We start from the raw sequence: 22,521 nt of genomic DNA, 5'->3' as shown, positions 1-22,521 counted from the left end.
AAATGTTTAACACCCATCTTATATACATATTAAAATTACAGGCTAAATGCACTCCATACCATATCTAATTATGTCACAACGAAGAAATAGTCAAGTCATAATAACTCAGCAACAGAGTAAGTCTCACTAAAGAGAAATGGGTCTGAACCACAGCAGATTCTGTGAATTTTTGTTGGACAAAGCTGCTAGGAGGCATTTTTATCTGATAACTTCAATTTCTTTGCCATTCTGAATCCATAATTGTTTTAATTGTTATTAAATATTTTTATCATAACATTTCTGGATAAACTGGACAGATAACTGAGACATTCTCTCGAACAAGAACTTAACTACAAAGTCTTGATTTTGAGATACAGATCATCAAAAATGTATATCTCGTATAACGGCATGGCGCAGAATGACGTACAAATGTTCCTAGAGGGTGTGTGTTTGTTGGAGGGAAATAATATTTTGTCATGAGGAAGATGCCTTATTAACCCTTAAGTCGTCGCGCGGGGTGTTGTGAACACCCCAGTCAGATATTACGGAGCTCATAACTTCATATTCAATAAACCTGTACTTCTGAAACTTTCAGTACCTTTATTGGAATTGGTAAGGTAACAATAACCGTAAACATTTTTGAAATAGGAATTCGCATATTCGAGATAATAACGGTTTAAGTGGGTAGGGTGGTTTTAGCGCGACTGCTTAAGGGTTAAGCATTCAATTCATGCTGCAAATGTAAAATGGATTTGCTACTTTTTGTAGTTAAATATATTTTTCATGAATTTAAGTCACCCTATCATTTTTTAATTGAAGGAAAGAGCTTTACTACAAATACTTAAATTTTTTAATGAAATATTACATCTTATTTAAGCCAACAAAAATGTTTTATCACACTTAAGTTGACAATATTAGTAGCATTTTTACAGGGAAACTGACAGCACTATTCGAACTGCAGTTATATGTTAATACTGAGTCCAGCTTCCTTTTACGCAGTTTATTTTCGCTATGTTGATGTACAATTTTAAATATTAAACAAATTGACTTGCTTTGAAAATAATTAATTCCTTTATAAATAAATATAATTTAATGGTGATTGCATAATTTTATTTAAAACATCCAAACCCAAGCATTAAGTTAGAACTTAATTATAGAGAAACTCCTGGGCTGTTGTAATTGGCATGCAGGTGTAATTGAAGTTATAGGATTAATAAGAAAATAACAAATGCCACAAACAATATTCTGCTCCGAATTCAAATATAGTAATTAATGAAGAACATTAATTTACATTTAAGAATCTTAACAGAAGAATAAAGATATAACCAGACTGTACATGAAAGCAAGAAAAAAATCAACAAAAAAAAGACCTTCTCAACAGTAAACAGCAATCATGCAGTCACTTCAAGATGAAATTCTTTCCCTACAAAGACAGAAGTAAAAGGCAAGCAAATGATTATAGAAAATCTTCCACTCTATCACATATTTTTATCGATGTAGAAGATTCCCTCAGGCATAAAAGTGGCAGATCCCCAAGTCTTCATATCAATAAAGATAGAAAGGTACCTTCCATAATAAGTGCTGGCCAGATTAAGATGACAGATGATCTTCCACACTTCAGAAAACCACACAGGGTTGCATCATTTCTGCAACCAATCATCAAATATTACAGAGACATGTGTGTATTGTCTGAACATTGGACGAAAGATAGGAAAATTTCACAACTCCTACTTTGGAGAACAAGTAACACTGCAAAGAAGATACATAGTAAGCTTCAAAAGTAAATTTCCGCTGAACACCACCTGACTGAATTCTGGACATGAACAGATTCCCTTGCATTCTTCAGAGTGCATCCCTTGAGAAAAGGTTGCTGGTTTCAATGGTTCTAAATTCTAGACTCTGCTAGTCTGGCATTTTCAAGAATTCCAATTCTAAGTAAGAGTATCTGTAAAGCTGAATTCATTACCCAAATAATAAAAGGCGAGGATGACTAGCAGAGTTGAATTTTAATGAGGAAAAGACACAACCAGTAACACTCGGCCACATTCACACATCTCAGATTTAATGCAAAACATGATAATCCACAAGAAAAATCAGAGATGTGTTTTGAAACCTTAGTGATCACTGAATTAACACTGAATTAATATTAACACCATTCCTACTTCAGCAACAGCAGTAACAATCAAATCCTACACTGTCAATGACATATCAGTTCATAATGTAATTAAGTTTATTTGATAAAACACTGTTAAATAAAAGGAAAAGCAAAAAACTTCACTACTAAAGAAGTTATTTTATACCATCTTTGGTATAAGGTTTAAATGGCAGACATTTTACAGCCATTAATGAGAATAAATAACAAATTATATGAAATATAAATTGCTTCAATCCTTACATTATGAAACAATGAGAATACACAGAAGCCCTACAGATGTTAAGTAAAACAGATATCATTATGAGATTTCAGACTTGCATGATGATTGGGTTGTGGTCAAGGCATCTTGATGGGAAGTGCAAAGGCTAAAAAAAAAAAAAATGATGCTCAAAATGTTACCTCTATGGTCAAGTCATCTCTGTATTTTAAAAAGAAATTTATTTATTAATTACTGTAATTTGTTCTTATCAAATGGTGGGTAGTTGATTTTGAGTCATTCACCGATGTCCCCATCTATGAGCGACGTGTCAAAACTGTAGTTCTTTTTGTCCCCACAGGTGTTACCTTTGGTACTCCCTGGGAGACAAACTATATAGAAGCACAGGATAATGATGTAGGAGAAACAGGAGTACCCCATGGAAACCTACAACCAAGCACTGTCTTTGTGCACTACAAATTTCACTTCAACTCACCAGGCTTCGAACACAGGTTACTTATCCATTCGGCTAACAGTGTGCCTGTTCTAATTTTAAATTAAGTAAACAGCAAGGGAAGAAGAAATGGATAAATTATATCTCGAAAAAGTGAAATAAAATAATAAAGTAAACACATTATGCAACAGTGGCTGCAGCATGTGTTCTGCTGTCTTGTCAGTGGCGAAAAGTTGTCGTTTGTAGTTTAAGGGTTATAAATTCCCTATATGTTAAACTCTCGAGAGTAATTTATTTATTACATTTTTTTTCTCTCCTTCCCAGAGGCGACCACCACAGCCACAGACTTATCTTCAAGCACAGGATTCACTGCTTGGTGTCTGATTCACTGTTTGGTGCCATCTTATCAATTCAGCTATGGAATCCAGTTCTGACGAAGTTTGCAAATCCCCCCAGTCTTCCTGTTAATATGCCGTCTCCTCACATTGATACATCTGTTTGCAATTCACGTGCTTGAGTTCTGCAGCATCCTTTGACTCGAAGACTGTGGCACTGGAGAGAGAGGGGGGGAGAGGGAGAGGGCGAGAGGGTGAAGGGAGGGGAGGGTAAGAGGGGGAGAGGGGGAGGGAGAGAGCACGCGCGCACGCATGTGTGTATGTGTGCATGCGTATGATTGTTTGCTTCGATCTGATAAACCATCTAGATTGACTGTAGAAAATCTCTGCTTATTAAATATGGTTTTAACAATATTTCATTAGCATGTAAAATAGGTGATTAAAAATAAATGTGAAGTATTTTATTACACTATATCTAACCCTTAAGCAATAGTTTTAAATTGCGAATGAGTGCCGGCAAAGCCTCAATCGTGCCCAACCCACAAAATTATATTTCCACTATGCCTCTTTGCAGTGCTTTTTTTCTGGAAAAAAGTTTACCAGAACTGTATCACTCGATCACATTATACAACAAAAACGTAGGTTTAAAAATATTAGGCCTACATACCTTATACTACAATAAGTTCCAAACGGAGCTCATCGATTTTAAGCATAACGGAAATTTTGCGATTTCGAGCTATAGTTTCAGGATCAATAACGGAAGATGGCAGCACTAGATTGCATGAGTTACTTTTCACCAACAATAATAATGAGAAAATGTAAACTCTTGGACTCGGCAATAGCGGCAATTTTAATTTTCAATTTCGCTTATAAAATATATCTCGTTGGAATTTGTAATGGCAAAAAGTTTACCGGAATGCGTTCCGGACCATTCCGGCTGAAAAAAGGCGCTGCCTCTTTGTAACAATGCGTGAAATGCGACACTCAAATAAAAGTTGTGATAAAATCTCATGAAAAAATTGGGAATGATGATTAGGCCTACTTACACTTTGAAGCAATTAGAAATATTTTGTCATGGTTTTCATAATGGCACTAGCATGTATACAGGGTGATTCAGAATAATAGTGAAGTATTTTATTGGATCATATCTGACACCTACGCAAATGTTTTTAAATGGAGAATGAGTGGTTGCCAAAGCTTCAACTTTTCTCAAACGAGCATATAATTTTAAATCTCCTGAAAGCTATTCAACACATCCTACATTCTGACCATCATTTGTCAGCTGACTTTTTCTGTTAAAAGGAAGTACCAGTAATAATATTTTATCATAATATAATGTAATAATGCGTGTCCTAGCAAACTTAAATTGCAAGTAGATATTAACTTTACAGCCTATGTTTTTCTTCCGTGTAACAGCAGAAAGGCAATCATAGTAACAGTTTGAAGTGACAGTCCCCAAAAATGGTGTAAACATTACATAGTAGAATCTGTGACTCTTATGAAGATGTCTGGAATATTTTTAATTTTGTCTACACCACCACAATGTAAGCTCATAATTATGTTGCATACCTTTCAGGAGATATCTCAATTTCAATGCTCTTCTGCGAGAAACTGTAATTTCGCCTATCACTCATTCCTTATCTTAAAATATAATACGTCACCTATAATATAATAAAATATACTGTTATTCTGAATCATTCATGTAGACTGACAGTAGAAACCTCCGCTTATTAAATATGGTTTTCACAATTTCACTAGCATGTATAAAAGGTGATTAAGAATAATTGTGGAGTATTTTACTAGACTGTATCTGTCACTTAAGCAAATATTTTTAAATTGCAAATGAGTAGTCGGCAAAGCTTCAATTTCTCTCAGAGCATAAAAGTTTAAATCTCCTGGAAGGTATGCAATACTTCCTGCAGTCTGTTATGGGTATTCACAGCTTCCAGTTCCTAAAAGTGTAAATGCTCGGTCACACCGCACAGTCATCAGCATAAAATGTTGTTTTATTATCTAATTCTTGAGGTAAGGGTTTCATAAATTACCTTCTCTGGCTTGGTGAGATCCAGAACTCCTCCATTAGCCAGATCTTCCTGTTTGGCTTTCTTGAAGAGTTCCCCTGCAGGCGCACTAGCTGGTGTGCTGGTATTGCTGTTGCTACCATACTGTGCCACCGAGAGTTTGCGTTTCCCATGGCTCTCTGATGGCTTCTCTTCAGGTAGGCCCAGGTACTTCAGCAGCTTGACACTGAGGTCTTCTGTCAGATACTCCGACACTATTCCATGTGCATATCTAAGATATGACTCTGCAAAGAAAAATAAAATGATACATACTGTTTCATCACATGTTTTACGGAGCAATTAATGCAACCACTATATTACATATAGGTTTGTCAAATTATCCACGATTACATTTTTAAATAAATAATATTTCTTTGCAAGCTTACAAAATGTCCATTGTCAGAATTCTCTGTCTACTCTAATTCATATCCCATGGTTCTACAACATAACAACAATGAAGAGTGCTTCCAGTCCTCATACCCAACCCTTAACCACAAGCTTAGTGATACAATGTCTACGAACTGGAAAAGAAATTATGTTAATATATCTAGCACATCACATACAGTTCTCCAAGAACTTTTAAAACCTAAAAGTTATATCACTAAAGAAGTTTTCAATTGGAGATAATTTCTCAGAAATAGTGGCTATACCATTTCTCTGCAAGAAGAAATCTGTTACAGCCCATTTCCAATTATTTCTTCAAAGGACTCATTATATACTGAGTTAAAATTACTACACCGTGTGAAACAAAAGCCATTTCACAAATGGGGAAAACAATATTATTTTTAAATGAAAGTAATTTTTTAGAACAAATCTGTTAGTAATCACATTCTATCATGTAATACTGTACAGCACAACATTATTACACTGCACTACCCTCAAGTACAGTAAGTTAAACATGACTAGGTTTCCTGTTCTCAGTGTAAGGCTCAGTGCACTACTGCAAATGTTCATTTACCTGAAGAAAGTGTCTCATTCGATCTTGACAATCCTCTGTCAATCTTAAAAGTGTTGCTTGTGGAATGTATGGGATAAAATGGGTGATCCTCTATTTCAAGGCAAATATGAGCAGTGAGCAGCAGAGACGCTGTGCGTGTGGGCAGACATTTGACTGCAGTACGACAGCACTTTTAGATTGTACATGACGAGATCCATTATTCCAAATATTGGAAAAAATTGTTGAAATAAAAAGACTCCAAAAATTTCGTAAATCAACCACATAAATATTTCATAGATTTTCTAATTATTTACAGTAAATTGATGAGACAATAAATATTTCTTTTACTAGAAATTGGGAATTCCTTTAGTGTTTTACTGTAAATATTTAGACATTTACAAGTATATCGTCCGCAGATTTTTCAGGAGAAAGAAAAAAGCATTAACAATTTTAATTCCCTTGATTTTCAATGCTATTTTCTGTATATCATCATAACTTTACACGTATTGATTGAAATTATACCGAAAGTAGCTTTGAAAATAAATGGAATTAAAAGTGATAATGCTTTTTACTTCCTCCTGAAAAATCTGTTTAAAAGCATATAGCGGATTTTGGAGGTGCAGCGACGTGTGTGAAATGGACAGACAGAATAAGAAACGAAGCTGTGTCGAAAAGAGTGAGTGAAGCAAGAATGATGCTGAAACTGATCAGGAAGAGGAAAAGGAATTGGCTGGGTCACTGGTTGAGAAGAAACTGCCTTCTGAAGGATGCACTAAAAGAAATGGTGAACGGGAGAAGAGTTTGGGGCAGAAGAAGATATCAGATGATAGACGACATTAAGATATATGGATCATATGTGGAGACTAAGAGGAAGGCAGAAAATAGGAAAGACTGGAGAATGCTGGGTTTGCAGTGAAAGACTTTCCCTTGGGAAGAACACTATGAATAAATGAATAGTTAACAGACATTTAAGTGTATATTTGTCTCATATTCTTAGGACAGTTCAGACTTGTTCAAATAAAAAAAAAATCTATAAGTTTTGTGCACATTCAGCATTATCACTTTTAATCCCCTTGATTTTCAATGCTGATTTCCATATATCATCATTTTTATGTAATGATTGAAATTATACCGAAAGTAACATTGAAAATAAATGAAATTAAAAGTAATAATGCTCTTCTCTTCCTCCTGAAAAATCACAATACCTTCTCATATATACCAATTTCCTCAATTCATACACAATATATATTTCATACAAATGAACAAATGAATGAGTGATAAAGGAAGGATGGAAAGAAAAGTAAAAGGTAACAACCAACTCTCAGATCTTTTCAAGTAAATACGGAATTTACTTGAATGTGTGAAGGACCCCATACATGCAAAGACTTGTGTCTGAATTGGATGACTGCCCATACATGCTCACACTTAACTCCTATTCTCCGCACATGATCTTCAATGACTTCACGGCTCCCGCAAATCAGACAAATGCAACGTTGCCTAATAAAGAAGTATTGCTATCAACAGGGACATTGGCGGTCGGGGATTTATTTAATTCTGAAAATCAATAGCTTGCCAGATATAAAGAGAATGAATTTCTAAGTCTGCCCGAAAAAAACCCTAATTTTTGGTCAAACCGTTTCCTCTGTACAATTATTATAAAGATACAGGTTATAGCACAGTGTTCGACCTTAAAAAATTCTGCAACAAGAGTGCTATTGTTTAGAATGTCTGGATCGTTCAAAACACGTAAGTGTAAGAAAACAGAAAACAAAAACATACTCGACACACTTATGATTCTCCTTTCGTTTTTTATATGTTGCACAAGAAGCAGATCATTTCTCGTTTGTGTGAAGAAATAATTCTATTACACCGTGTCGTTGAGTAAAGCAAGTAGTAGCGGTAAAAGAGAGACAAAAGATTGTATTTTATGGTAATAGCCATGCATGACAATATTGAATTCCAAGAGATTGGAAATGACTGAAGTTGTGTTATAAAAACATCACGAAATGTGAAATCTGAAAATAACATAACCTGTAACCCAATACATACAACAATGCATTACAGCATTATGCACATACTTATGTGAAATATTAACACAGTTCTTTTACTGCATACAATTAAAATCAATTTCACTCGCTACTTTACTTGCAGGACCAGTAGCCTATTTATTTTTCTTTATTTTGATAAAAAATTATCTAGTTTCAGCTAAACTAAGTTCAACCATCCTGAACCGAAAAAAATCGCCTCTTAGATTTGATTTTACATGAAGACAGAATGAGCTTGGATTAGTGTGTATATAACCAGAAATCTAAGTTCAGTTTAACTGAAGGTTAATTTCGGAATCGAATCAAATTCCTATTTCTAAAACTGTTTTATTTTTACATATTTAATACCCAATCTCAAATATACATATCAAGTCGCAAATCTAAAGACAAATCAAATGCTAACATTAAAAATTGACTTACCAGAATCCGCTGTGTCAGTTTTGTTGCTCTTCACAAATGTCGCTGAGACAGCCCCACTTGTTACGTGAACGCCCTTCTGCTTCAGCACTTCAGCCACTCTCTCCGTCTTCCGCTGAAGCCAGCTCAGCGTTTTCTCTTCGTTGTACTTGTATGCATTTAGATCTTCATCCCCTGAAATAAAAAATTACTAATGAAAGTTCTATTAGACTCTTAGCCATATATTTTAACAAGAATCACAATTACAGTTACACATTGAACCAAAATGCCAGAAACTAAACACTGTAGAACAATACAAAGTATACAGACATACAAAAACACATGCACAACACATCCCCAACTCAACTAAATTACAGAATGCACACCCTTTTCAGTCACTACAGTACCGATCAAAAACACACCCCCACCAAGACAACAGCAAGAAACAAGCCGAAACTAGTCATTAATTATTAAGGTAAAAGTTTCAATATTAATAGGAAAGTTAAACAAACAACAAATCATTAGATCAAGATGTACATCTTTTTACCTTTTCTGTCAGCAACCTGATTGAGATGTTTGAGCCCAGTAGATCGTAGTAACCTTTCAGTCTCTGGAAATTCCTCATCTTTCAATAACTGGTCCAGAGGCATTGCTTGATTTGTCTGTAACATTAAGATAATCAAACATAACTTGTAGGCTTATAAATAGGGATACAGTAAAACCAATAAAACGCTGTTCAAGGATCCACGTGTAAACCGCGTATTAACCGGGACCGTGTATTAGGCAGGTATACTAATTCTGACTTATAGACAGTATCTATTAGCATTTTACTTTATTGAAATACATGATTCATGAAAAGTAATATACAGGATGTTTCAGGGCTAGTGTTACAAACTTTCAGGGATGATGGCGAAGGGCACATGTATCAATTTGAGATAAGGAACCCTGGTCCGGAAATGACAGAGTCGAAAGTTATAAGCAAAAATAGTTCTGTGGAAATGAAATAATTTTATTCTTCTGTACACCTTTTTAAGTGTATTTATCTGTACATCTTACACATACTGTATTCATCTGACGTTGTTTACATTGTCTAATTATAGTATTCCATTCAGTGCGCTGTCTGAGGGATGGGTACAGGAAACTACACCAAAGCAATGCAGATATCGTAATGTGTAACAGACATGGTCGGTCCTGATATGCACGTCTGTAGACAGCAGTGTATGTGTACAAGTTGCAGTGTCCAGTCGATCAGTCCTAGTGAAATGGAGGAGTACAGGAGAGCGGAATAAGCAGACCTGATTTTCGAATACGGATGAGCCAATGGGAACAGTAGACAAGCTCACAGATTGTATCGGGGCAAGTACCCACATAGGAGACATCCGGCCATACCATCTTTCCACGACTGTTCCAAAAGTTAAGGGAAGGAGGGCATGTGGTGCCAAATTACAATTTCATTTCCACACAACTATTTTTGCTTATAACTTTCGACTCAGTCATTTCCGGACCATGGTTCCTATCTCAAATTGATACATGTGCCCTTCGCCATCATCCCTGAAAGTTTGTAACACCACCTCGGAAACACCCTGCAGTATTACTCCATTATGTATTTACTGAACAGTATGTCAAAGACATTTACAATATGTACTGTACTTAATTCTTTCGAAAAAAGTAATTTATATGTCGTTGTTTGCCGTGTGCATGTTCTCCAAGTCCTCATGTTCATCACACTTCACTTTCCTGTGCTTACATCCTCCCGACATCGCAGCTGCAGTGATTAAGTCGCGATTTTGTATTATCGTCCTTAATGTCGATGATGGGATTCCTAATGAATCAGAGTTGTTTCTGATTAAGAGTAAATTACTGTTTTGATCATAGTTTCGTAAGATTTCCAATTTTTCTGACACAGAAAGCACTTTTCATTTACCACTCTTTGTAATCACACTCACAGACACTTCAATACACTAAAGGACAACAAACTGACCAGCAAAAATTCCAGAATTTTATTACGGCCGAGTGAGGAATGTTGTTTGAGAGAGAGGGTTAACAAGAGGGTGAGGTATTGTAACTATATGTAGACTTTAAGCGTTCAGGTAAAGAGTCCAATAAGAGAGCAAATAGTGAGCAAAACTTGAAAAGAAAAATACCACCATAAAACGATATTACTATGACAGTAATAGAAGCAATCACACTAACAGCATGTCAAAGAATCCAAGAGGCTAGGAAAATTCGGAAATCTTAAACAATTGCTTTCAGATTCTCATGACATTGAAGCAGGTCAAGATTTAAGACCGTTCTGTCCTAACGAGATGGTGCATGCGTGTTGTGTCTCTGTTGTGCATAGATAATAATTATGAAGTTCTTTTGCAATTTCTTAATGATATGCAAGATGAAAGAAATGATGCTGGTGTAAAAGCTAAAGGATTTCTAAAATGTCTGCAAAAATTTGAAACTCTGTCTCATATCAAGATGCTAATTTTTGTATTCCAAAGAATAGAAAAACTTAATGCAGTACTTCAAAAAGTTTCATTGAATTTCCGCCTTGCTCGTAATTCTGTAGATGCTGTTTTGTCTTCAATAGAAAGAGCTAGAAATACAGATACATTTTTATCACTTTGGGGACATGCTGAAGAAAAGTGTGATGCACTGCAATTAAATCTACCCACTGTTTCACGCCCTAGAAAAGTGCCATTAAAATTAGGAGGTGGTGACAAGCATAATTCATCAGATATTCAAGAAAAGTTGCGAATTTTATATTTTGAGGTAGTGGATCAAACAGTAAGCAGCTTTAAAAGCAGATTTCTGCCCGAAACAATGTCACACCTTGTCAAAATAGAACAGTGTTTATTAGGCAAAGAAGATAGCAGTTACGTTACTTCTTATTACGGTGACGATTTCGACTGTGTAAGACTGACTCTTCATAGAGATATTTTGTTGGATGTGGTAAAACAACATAATGTTACACTAGACAGCTTTGAAAGTGTAGAGCAATACTTGAGTAGGACAGAGGACAACAAGTGTGTAGCTCTGAAGAACATGATACCAGAATATGTAAAATTATTGCGACTTCTTTTAACGATACCTGTATCCACGTTTCTGCACTTCAAAGACTGAAAACTTACACCAGAGCCACCATGAACCAAGACCGGTTAAATCATGTAGCATTACTGAACATCCATTCTGATCTCGCAAGGGAACTGAACCTGGAACCTCTAATCAACGAATTCATCAGTAAAACAACTGTCAGGAGGAGCACATTCCAGTCTCTCCCTATTTAGGTGAGTGATCATGCATTTGAAGTTAATTTTGTAGCATTTACATTTACTATAATTATATAGGGGGTAATATGAGTTTTAAAGTGTAACATAATGAGCATGCCCCAAGATTTTCAAAAGTCGGCGCCTATGTACAGGTGCCAGGAGAATTCATGAAATGAGTTCACAAATTGTACATGAAGTTATTACCCGTATAAAAGTAGGTGTTACACACTTCATCCATTCATCCATCCAATGGCTAATTGGCTCAAGTTCGAGCTTTGGCCTCCCTGTTACGCACTTCAACTTGTAGTACTTCTTGTTGTCGTCAGGTACATAAATGACAATTCAGTCTAAGATGAAATGTTGTTTTGCAAACCTCTCAAGAGTCGGACAACTGATGAGGATATATTTAATTTGGTTGATTTATATCTCAAAGAAGACAGACTGTCTTGGGACGACTGCATTGATATCTGCACTGATGATGCAACATCTTTTACTGGGAAACATCGTGCTCATGTTAAAAATGTGGTGTCCAAAATTGGAAGTAGCCGCAGACAAGTATTAGCAATGAAAAACATGCCACCAATTCTTCTTAGTGTGCTTAACGAAGCAATCAAAATAGTGAATTTTATAAAATCAAGACTCCTAAATTCTCGAGTTTCTCTCTGTGAAGAAATGGGAAGCCAATTTAAAACTCTGTTACTTCACACCAAAGTAAGATGGTTGTCATGGCAAAGTTTTGGTTAGACTTTTCACGCTTCGCAATGAAGTTATGGTGTTTCTCTCTCACTTTGAATCTGATCTGTCATCAAGACTATGTGATCCCGAGTGGTTACAATGTTTGTCACATCTCTTTGGTATATTTTCAGCCTGAATGAATTGAATCTATCTCTGCAAGGTTCACGGGTAACTGTACTTTCAGCTCATGACTAAATTGAATCAACATTAAAAATTCCAATTTTGGGAGGAAAAAAATAATTGAGTGTTTCCCTACACTGCACGATTTTTTGTGTGAATCAGAAACTACTCTCCGTCGGAGATTGCATCAGAAATTATAGAACATCTACAGAACCTACAAACTACTCTCTGTCAGAGATTGCGTCAGAAATTATACAACATCTACAGAACCTACAAACTACTCTCTGTCAGAGATTGTGTCAGAAATTATAGAACATCTACAGAACCTACAAACTACTCTCTGTCGGAGATTGTGTCAGAAATTATAGAACATCTACAGAACCTACAAACTATTCTCTGTCGGAGATTGTGTCAGAAATTATAGAACATCTACAGAACCTACAAACTATTCTCTGTCGGAGATTGTGTCAGAAATTATAGAACATCTACAGAACCTACAAACTTCATTCCATCAATATTTTCCTCTTCCAAATGACAATATAAACTGGCTTCGAAATCCGTTCACAACTTCAATAAAAGATATTGATCTGCCAGTCAGAGAAATAAAGCAGCTTATAGACATAGCAGCTGACAGGAATCTGAAGGACACTTTCAGTCCATCGATGTTATTAGAATTTGGGCCAAGCTTAGAAGTGAATACCCAGAAATTACAAAGCGAGCTGTTAGAAAACTTTTACCCTTTCCTACAACATACCTTGCTGAGGCAGCACTCTCAAAATACAGTCTCACTAAGACCATGCAAAGAAGCAGACTCAATCCTGAAGCAAACATGAGGATCAAGCTATCCCACATCACACCTGACTTCAAGAAACTATGTTGAGAAGACAGACACATCCATTTCATTAACAACCTTTTCTAAATACTGAACTTTTATTATATAGTGTTATTATTTTGAATAATAAACTTTCCAATATTTCTAGCGTGTGCTTTTGTGATTTTTTTTTTTGTAATATTTATTTCAAACATGTGCCAATATTGCAAAATTAAAATTAAAAAGTTATGAATTAAATATGGATAACTTGCAGTATGTTTGAAACACCGTAATTATATTACTTACTTATCTACTTACTGGCTTTTAAGGAACCCGGAGGTTCATTGCCGCCCTCACATAAGCCCGCCATTGGTCCCTATCCTGAGCAAGATTAATCCAGTCCCTACCAACATATCCCACCTCCCTCAAATCCATTTTAATATTATCTTCCCATCTACGTCTCGGCCTCCCCAAAGGTCTTTTCCCCTCTGGCCTCCCAACTAACACTCTATATGCATTTCTGGATTCGCCCATACATGCTACATGCCCTGCCCATCTCAAACATCTGGATTTAATGTTCCAAATTATGTCAGATGAAGGATACAATGCGTGCAGCTCTGCTTTGTGTAACTTTCTCCATTCTCCTGTAACTTCATCCCTCTTAGCCCCAAATATTTTCCTAAGAACCTTACTCTCAAAAACCCTCAATCTCTGTTCCTCTCTCAAAGTGAGAGTCCAAGTTTCACAGCCATACACAACAACCAGTAATATAACTGTTTTATAAATTCTAACTTTCACATTTTTTGACATCAAACTAGATGACAACAACGTCTGAACCGAATAATAACAGGCATTTCCCATATTTATTCTGTGTTTAATTTCCTCCCGAGTGTCATTTACATTTGTTACTGTTGCTCCAAGATATTTGAATTTTTCCACCTCTTCGAAGGATAAATCTCCAACTTTTATAGTTCCATTTCGTACAATATTCTGATCACGAGACATAATCATATACTTTGTCTTTTCGGGAATTACTTCCAACCCTATCTCTTTACTTGCTTCAAGTAGAATTTCCGTGTTTTCCCTAATCGTTTGTGGATTTTCTCCTAACATATTCACGTCATCCGCATAGACAAGAAGCTGATGTAACCCGTTCAACTCTGTGTTATCCTGAACTTTCCTAATGGCATATTCTAGAGCGAAGTTAAAAAGTAAAGGTGATAGTGCATCTCCCTGCTTTAGCCCACAGTGAATTGGAAAAGCATCAGATAGAAACTTGCCTATATGGACTCTGCTGTAAGTTTCACTAAGACACATTTTAATTAATCGAACTAGTTTCTTGGGAATACCAAATTCAATAAGAATATTATATAAAACTTTTCTCTTAACCGAGTCATACGCCTTTTTGAAATCTATGAATAACTGATGTACTGTACCCTTATACTCCCATTTTTTCTCCAATATCTGTTGAATACAAAAAATCTGATCAATAGTCGATCTATTACACCTGAAACCACACTGATGATCCCCAATAATTTCATCTACATATGGAGTTAACCTTCTCAAAAGGATATTCGACAAAATGTTGTACGACGTCAACAAAAGTGATATTCCTCGAAAGTTACCACAGTTAGTCTTGTCCCCCTTCTTAAAAATAGGTACGATTATGGACTCCTTCCATTGTTCTGGTACAATTTCCTTTTCCCAAATTGCAAGTACAAGTTTATAAATTTCGCTAGATAATACGCTTCCACCCTCTTGTATTAATTCTGCTGGAATTTGATCAATACCTGGAGACTTTTACTTTTTCAGATTTTCTATCGCAATTTCGACTTCAGAAAGTGTGGCTTCCGGTATAAATGGCTCAGCAGTTTGTATTTGAATTTCGTCCCGATCATTTCTACTTGGCCTATGTATATTTAGTAGCTGTCCAAAATAGTTTTTCCGTCTGTTAAGGATTGAATGAGAGTCTGCATACCGTAATTATATTACAAGTATTAAATGTGCAATAAATACAGTACATTAGTTTTATCCTTAATTTATAGCATAAACTAAGTCTTAAAATACACACAAAAATATATAAAGTACTTAGTTGAAGCTAAAAAGTTTTAATTTACTTGTAGAAGAAAAGGGAATGTGACAAACATTTTAGGGTTCTGCAGCAGGTTTCGTACCTTCTGTAGGGTTCCGTGTGATGAAATAGTTTGAGAACCACTGGTATACACTATTGCTATATATAATATACATTTTTTATTTTAGTAGGTTATTTTACGACGCTTTATCAACATCTTAGGTTATTTAGCATCTGAATGAGATGAAGATGATAATGCCGGTGAAATGAGTCCGGGGTCCAACACCAAAAGTTACCTAGCATTTGCTCATACTGGGTTGAGGGGAAAACCCCAGAAAAAACCTCAACCAGGTAACTTTCCCCGACTGGGAATCGAACCCGGGCCACCTGGTTTTGCGGCCAGACGCGCTGTTACTCCACAGGTGTGGACTATAATATACATAACAAAGATAAAACTTCATTTCTAACACAGTTCTCTTGAATTCTTCAGTGCACTAAGAGTGAATTTGTCATTAATAAAAGTCACATTTAAGCCCACATAGATTTCGAACTATTTAAAATAAACAAAATCTTTAAGAATCTTCTGAAACCAAGAAAGTAGTTTTTGATTTTCCATTTGTCTATACATAACCTTTCCTTCTTAACTATTTCACACGTTCCGCATTTATTATTTACCAGTCACGCTCCACAGAAAGTAGGTTCACATAAATTTTAATAGTTTTACTTGAATAACAGTACTTAACTTAAAATCATTTGATAAACTTATCACACTAATGGCAACTTACTTCGAATTGACACAAACAATTTCCTTCGTGATTTTTCACATCCTTTTTATAAAAAATAACAACAGCAGAGATCTAGCAATATAGTCTACCATTACAATAACACTATCATCACAATCAAAGTAGCATCTCCTTCAGTGTCTAGTTACCAAAATCACAACAAAGAACAATTACTGGTATCAGTAATCCAAAATTCTACTAAGATGCAAGACAAATACAGTAGAACCTCTATTATCCGTGGTAATGAAGGGCATGGACTGAATGGTTAATCGAAAAAATCGGATAATCCGTACCATGAAAGATTTTGTAATTTCCTCCATGGTTCTGTATTTAACTCGCTATGTTGTGGATCAGAAATTCACTAATTTAAATCTGGTTACAAACGACGGGTTTTTAAAGGACAAGGAAGCCCTTTGTAATGACTGTTTCAGGAAAGATAGGAATAAAGGAGGTCTCATGTTGTAGATTTACATACTTTTTTACTCTGTATCCTTATTTTTTTTATTAAATCGCGCAGTTGTAACTCCAATCTCGTATTCTGATGCGAGATGAGCCACAGTTTTTCTTTCTCAAACCATTCAATTATTTCCATTTTTTTCGATACTTAGCACAACACGTTTTCTGTTAACATCCGTGGAAGACATTTTATATACAAGTTCTATTATAGAACGGAAATTCGAACAGTAAACAATGCTGTGTAACGACAAAGGCTTGTAATAAAACACTATAGCAAAAACATATGTAGAAACTACTGACACAGTCTAGTACTACAATCACGAAGCTTGAGTTGTGAATAGACTGTGTCGGTACTATTTCGTATTGTCTGTAATGAGGCGATGGGAGCGATCCTAGTGGTTAGCAACTATCTATGGATGCACATTCCCTACGTATTGAGGTTCGTGACTGTATATACTAGACTGTGCTACTAATATGATATACAGGACAGTCCTTTATCTAACTTATTTATTTATGAAGAAAAAAAGAGCGAGAAATAGACAGTCGGATAATCAGCCAATCAGTTAATAGGGTGACGGATAATTGGGGTTCTACTGTAGAATAATATTAGAATAAACAAATAATAATTGGTACAACAATTTTTCAACTTATAAATGTTTCTCAACTTGAAAAACTTTCTGACAAAAAGCAGTGAATCAGCAAACTAAATGTGAAAGTAAAACTTTGGTCTTCCAAGAAAAATGTAGTGCAGTATAAGAAGCAAGTCACCATTAGTAAATTTTTATACATGCAAATCCTAGAGTAAAATCAAAATTAGGACGGGTATACAAACTCAACAAACGTAATAGGTACTTAGTTCTTATACCCCACACCATAGTAGTAACAATTTAAGCATACAAGAGCTGTCAGTTTTTAAAATCTACAGAATTCATTATGAAACACAAATTAAAGACTGTCATCTAATTGAAAACATTTAGCTACACCCCAAAAAAAATATATCTTTACAGAGAGGAGCATTTATTGAGATCTGAGGTAATGGCCTGTTCTGGCTGAGGCACTGGTGTGAGACTGAACAAGCACACACTGCAATTTTCAAATCAGTCGCACGCAGAGGTGACACAAGAAGAGCTTGCCACGGAAAGCTGCGCGAACTTTCGGAAACGTTTGGGTGCACTCGACCTCGCTTCGATTCAATTGGCAGTTCTCAGTTGTCTGCTGGCTTGATGTTTCGAGTGAGATTTATCACAGTGCGTGTAAAGTAACCTAAACCTTGTTGCAGAGTAACTAATAACATAACATTGTTGAAAATACAGAAGCACTTGTTTTTTTTACACATAAAATCACTGAATGAAATGACAAACATGTTATAAGAAATATGTGATCGTGTAATAATTGATATTTGACGTTGTAATAAAACACTAATACTATGTGATTTTATTAAAATGTTCCGATAACTAGGGTACTATGGTCGGTTCATTTTAATCTGTATATACTCCCTATGTTACGAGCAGAGCCTTTTTCGTTTTTTCATAAATTTATAAACGTTATAAATAATTCCCTAGTTTGACTGTGTAACGTTTTATTAGCACTTCCTAATTTAGAGCGAAACAGGGGCATTGTTAAGTAAACTGAATGTTATACAGAACTCTGTTATTTAACAAACACACTTTGAACTACATAAAACTACTGATATCAGGGATAAAACGCAGAAAATGTAACGCACACGCTGGCGTCTACCCACTCTGCACAGCAACACTCCACGATACGAACAGCTCAAGACCGCACTTTCGAATGTGCCCAGTAATCAGCATTAGGTGATTCATAGCAGCCCTGTAACGAGCATGGCGGCATGAGGACCGAATATCGTTCTCTGCGCATCAGTCAAATAGGCAAGCTTTCTTTGCGCTTCCTCTAATGTGTCAGCAAGTGGTGATGAACTTATGAAAGTCAATAATAATTTCATTAAAAGATATCAACAATGTATTGCAGTAAATGAGGTACATTTTGAGCAAATAAAATGAGCAAAGGAAGTACAAATTCTACAACTCTTATTGTAAGTGTTGTATCAGTGCTGGAGATATGGGTGCCTGCCATAGCTTGGCAGAGACTAGCACTGCTTATCTCCAATCATGATAAAAGCTCCTCAATGTATATAGACTAATATCTATACTTGCAGAGTCTTAATAATATCTACAAAATCAGTCTCAAATTTCCGAGAAAAGTAGGAATAATTGTTACATGAAAGACAAAAACACATCCTACTGAGTAAATAGCCAAATATTTACGGCAATATGACACTTGAAAGCCAACACATTTATCTTGAGAAAGACGTTGCATAGCGTCGGTTTACAAACAAAACACATTAAGTCAAAAATATAACTTCCAAGAAAAAGATGTAAGTTATATAATGTACATAATGTATGTGTATAAACTTAAAATTGGAAAATTAAATACACATAAAGAGAAACAACGGGCGCACTTCCGAACAGGGGCAGCGGTATTTCCTCTAAGGTTAGAGCCCAGTTTAGGTGTGTGTGTATTAATCGAAAATTAGGAGCTAGAAAATATTGAGAATAGGACGCATGTTTATAAGGCATTTTTTTCGATTAATACACACACACCTAAACTGTGATCTAACTTCAGGGAAAATGCCACTGCCCCTGTTCGGAAGCACGCCCAAAACAACTTACTAAAAATAATATTTTGAGGATTCAGTTTTGTTAAGGGCTTTCAAAACGCCTTTTTCACAGCGGTGATGTTTTTGACTTAATACGTTTTGCTTGTAAGCCGACGACATAATGTCTGCCGAGATCACTTCAACATATCCCATTTCGTGTGACAGTAGTTTATTATCAGGCAACTAATAGGCCTATATGAGTTTTTAGGCTTTTACGATGGCTCTGATCAGAATTAGACTTTTGGGTATTCCACTGTGTTCTGTCACCATGTTCTGGATGTCAAGTTCCAGAATACAGTGAAATACCCAAAAACCTAATTCTAAACTAATAGAACTATTATTAATATCACTACTGCTACTACCATTAACAATTTAAAAATTATTACCAGTATTGCTTTATTTTTAATCTTACAATAACATGGCGCATAAGTTAACAAAATTAAAGCCTCGCATTCAATGAATGTCTCAACTTCAGTGTATATTAAAGATAAATCTTTACAATAGCGTTACCTAGGGAAGGCAGATTGCAAGGAATCCCCACCCATCAGTCACTACGGGACAGTGTGGAGGAGATGGGTGGATTAGTACTTTCTTAGACAAATTGTGAGATTATGCAAGGCATACCAAAAGCCTGAACTAGCCTAATCTAACCTGTCATTGATTCGAACTTACGAAAACTCGCCTTTTCTCTGTGATCAGTAAGAAAGGAGATATATGTCCTGCCCCCTTTATCTCTTCCACCTTGACTGAGCAATCCCACCTGCCCGCATCTCTCCGCCAGGCTCCACTTTCACAGTAACTTTCCAATCTTATTTCGGTGCGAAATTGATCTCGCCATAAAATTTTTCTTTTGTTTACGGTACATATGACTCGACTAGAAGCAAATTACGTAGAGTTGTATCTTGACGCAATTGTGAAGAAATGCAATATTAATAAATAAGAAGTAGGCTATGTTGGGAGTAACTGTCACAAAGTAAAAATACGCAAGATATGGTATCTTTTATCATCATGCTAATCCAAAATGTTCATGAATATGCTGAAAATGTATGCCTGACTTCTGGTATCACCTTAACTTTTATTTATAACAGAAACGGAACTAGGCCTACTTACAGGCTATTGGGCCTAAGTAGGGCTTACTACCAGATCAATACTTCACATGCTCTTCATTCAATCCAACTTAGAATAAATGAGAATTTAAATTTACTATACCTTTCTCAGATAAGGAAGTGCAAGAAAAATAGGATCAATTGGTGTTGAAAGCTGCATTTTTCCATCTGATTTTACAGATTCTTCAATAAACCACGATCTGTAACAATATAAACATTATTAATTGTATATTTAATAAACTAATTTAACGTTTATAAGCAGTATTAAAGAATAAATTTTACCAATCGTGTACCTTCTATTTTCTGAAAATGTAAGAACTTCTTGGACCATTCCATCTCCTGGACTAAACAAGAACATTGCTGGAGCTCCCGACTGTGGATGCCTTAGCTGCACCATGTCAGGAGTACCAGTGCCAGCAAATCCTTCAGGGACTTCCAATGCTTCACCTACGATCCAATTGATTGTCTTATAAACAATGTACACAAGCTTCCTAAGCTATATTTCAAACTAGCCTGAGGGCTATTTGACCAAACAAAGGTTCAGTACTCCTTCAGTAACGGAATTAATCATAAACATTTCGGTAAATACGCACATAACAAAAATCACAGCAAAAATTTTAACATAAATAAAAATCATGTTCCACCAGGCAATGATAACCACAAAAATCAACAAAAAGGTCCATCTTTGACATTGACAATGAACCTTTCCTAAATAGACGCTTCTTAACAGGCAACAACACGGATGACGGCCAGTAACTCACCTTTCAGCAGAAATACCCATGTGTTTGAGGACTGCTGAGGATTTGGCGTTTTCACACATTTCTTTGGGGATGCTTTTATCCTCGGCATAATGAAAACAAAGCATATAATGCGAATATTTTCAAACAAAAATCCTAGCCGACAGCCATCAGCCCGGACCTCGAATATGAGCTGCTGCCCGGGTACAGAATTACCAACCCAATATAAAATACACCAAATGCGTTTATTGATATCTCTCGCCTGTGCGTTGTCCTGTCAAATTGTTCAAAAAATATATTATTTGCACGATATAAACAAAAGAAAAGAATTCAACAGATGACAAACCTTATTCATTCCCGGACGTATTTTATGTGTATTTCATGTTAATATTAAATAGATGAATTCATAACATTTGTTGATCAATTATGTATATTTATCAATGGTAATAACTTCTTACGACGTTGTTGAAACGAGACATTTTTTTCTCGGGAAATCTAAACTCATGCAAAAGGAATGGCAACAATTATCACATAAAAATAAAAATTGAATAAACAATCTCACAATACTTCAATGCTTCGTACCTTTAACAAAAATAAATGTCACATGTCAAGTTTTGATGCAGGTAAACTGTCATACCGTATTTTAATTTTTCTATTGAAAATGAATACAGCATTTCGTGAAGAGAAAGAAAGAGGGAGAAGGACAGACAAACTGAATAAATGTGTTGATTTCACGGGAGAAAGACCTTGAAATTCCAAGTTTTATTACGTTTTCAGCAGTAATCGCCTCTTCCCCAAAGTTGAGGTTCCCTCGACCCTAACTGGATATAAATTAATTCAACACTGAACATAACATTATGCGTGTGCCATGTAATTTCGAAATTAGGCGCCGGAATGGTAGTTATGCGATAAAGCGTAAACCATATCCGTACAAAATAATTGCGGAACGTTTTTAAGTTTAGCGCAATAGGTCTGTATTCCCCATTTTCGAAAAACTATTTTGCAATGACGTCATAGTCACTCATTATTATTATTATTATTATTATTATTATTATTATTATTATTATCTCTGGCTGAAGTGGTACGATACCTTTGACCACTACAATACAACGGACACGGGTTCGATTCCCAAAAGGGAAGAAATTTTTTCTCATATGGACTGTGTCCCTTGGCTTGAATCTTGTTTCCTGCCGACCACAAGCAATCCCGCTT

The 22,521-nt window shown here is 35.6% G+C and overlaps 1 protein-coding gene across 2 annotated transcripts in view; it reads right to left on the bottom strand.

Moving 5' to 3' along the window:
- Positions 1 to 21,647, bottom strand: part of LOC138691053 (ribonuclease H2 subunit B) — a 35,837-nt gene extending 14,190 nt beyond the window's left edge. The window contains exons 1-7 of one of the 2 annotated variants that reach the window (XR_011329735.1): positions 21,334 to 21,647; positions 20,866 to 21,019; positions 20,676 to 20,772; positions 9,105 to 9,219; positions 8,582 to 8,752; positions 5,165 to 5,424; positions 1,546 to 1,625 (exon numbers count right to left, since the gene is read on the bottom strand). Coding sequence is in view for 1 of the 2 variants with exons in the window: in XM_069812717.1 (XP_069668818.1) it covers positions 5,165 to 5,424; positions 8,582 to 8,752; positions 9,105 to 9,219; positions 20,676 to 20,772; positions 20,866 to 21,019; positions 21,334 to 21,421 (885 nt within the window). In the remaining variant the exon portion in view is untranslated. The remainder of the gene's footprint in view (positions 1 to 1,545; positions 1,626 to 5,164; positions 5,425 to 8,581; positions 8,753 to 9,104; positions 9,220 to 20,675; positions 20,773 to 20,865; positions 21,020 to 21,333) is intronic. The other variant, XM_069812717.1, reaches the window with a different exon arrangement.
- Positions 21,648 to 22,521: the final 874 nt, after the last annotated feature.

Source organism: Periplaneta americana, chromosome 16 (genome assembly GCF_040183065.1).
Source record: "Periplaneta americana isolate PAMFEO1 chromosome 16, P.americana_PAMFEO1_priV1, whole genome shotgun sequence".
Taxonomy (NCBI): Eukaryota; Metazoa; Arthropoda; class Insecta; order Blattodea; family Blattidae; genus Periplaneta; species Periplaneta americana.
The sequence above is the reverse complement of the archived record's forward strand: the minus strand, read 5'-3'. Positions and strand labels throughout refer to the sequence as shown.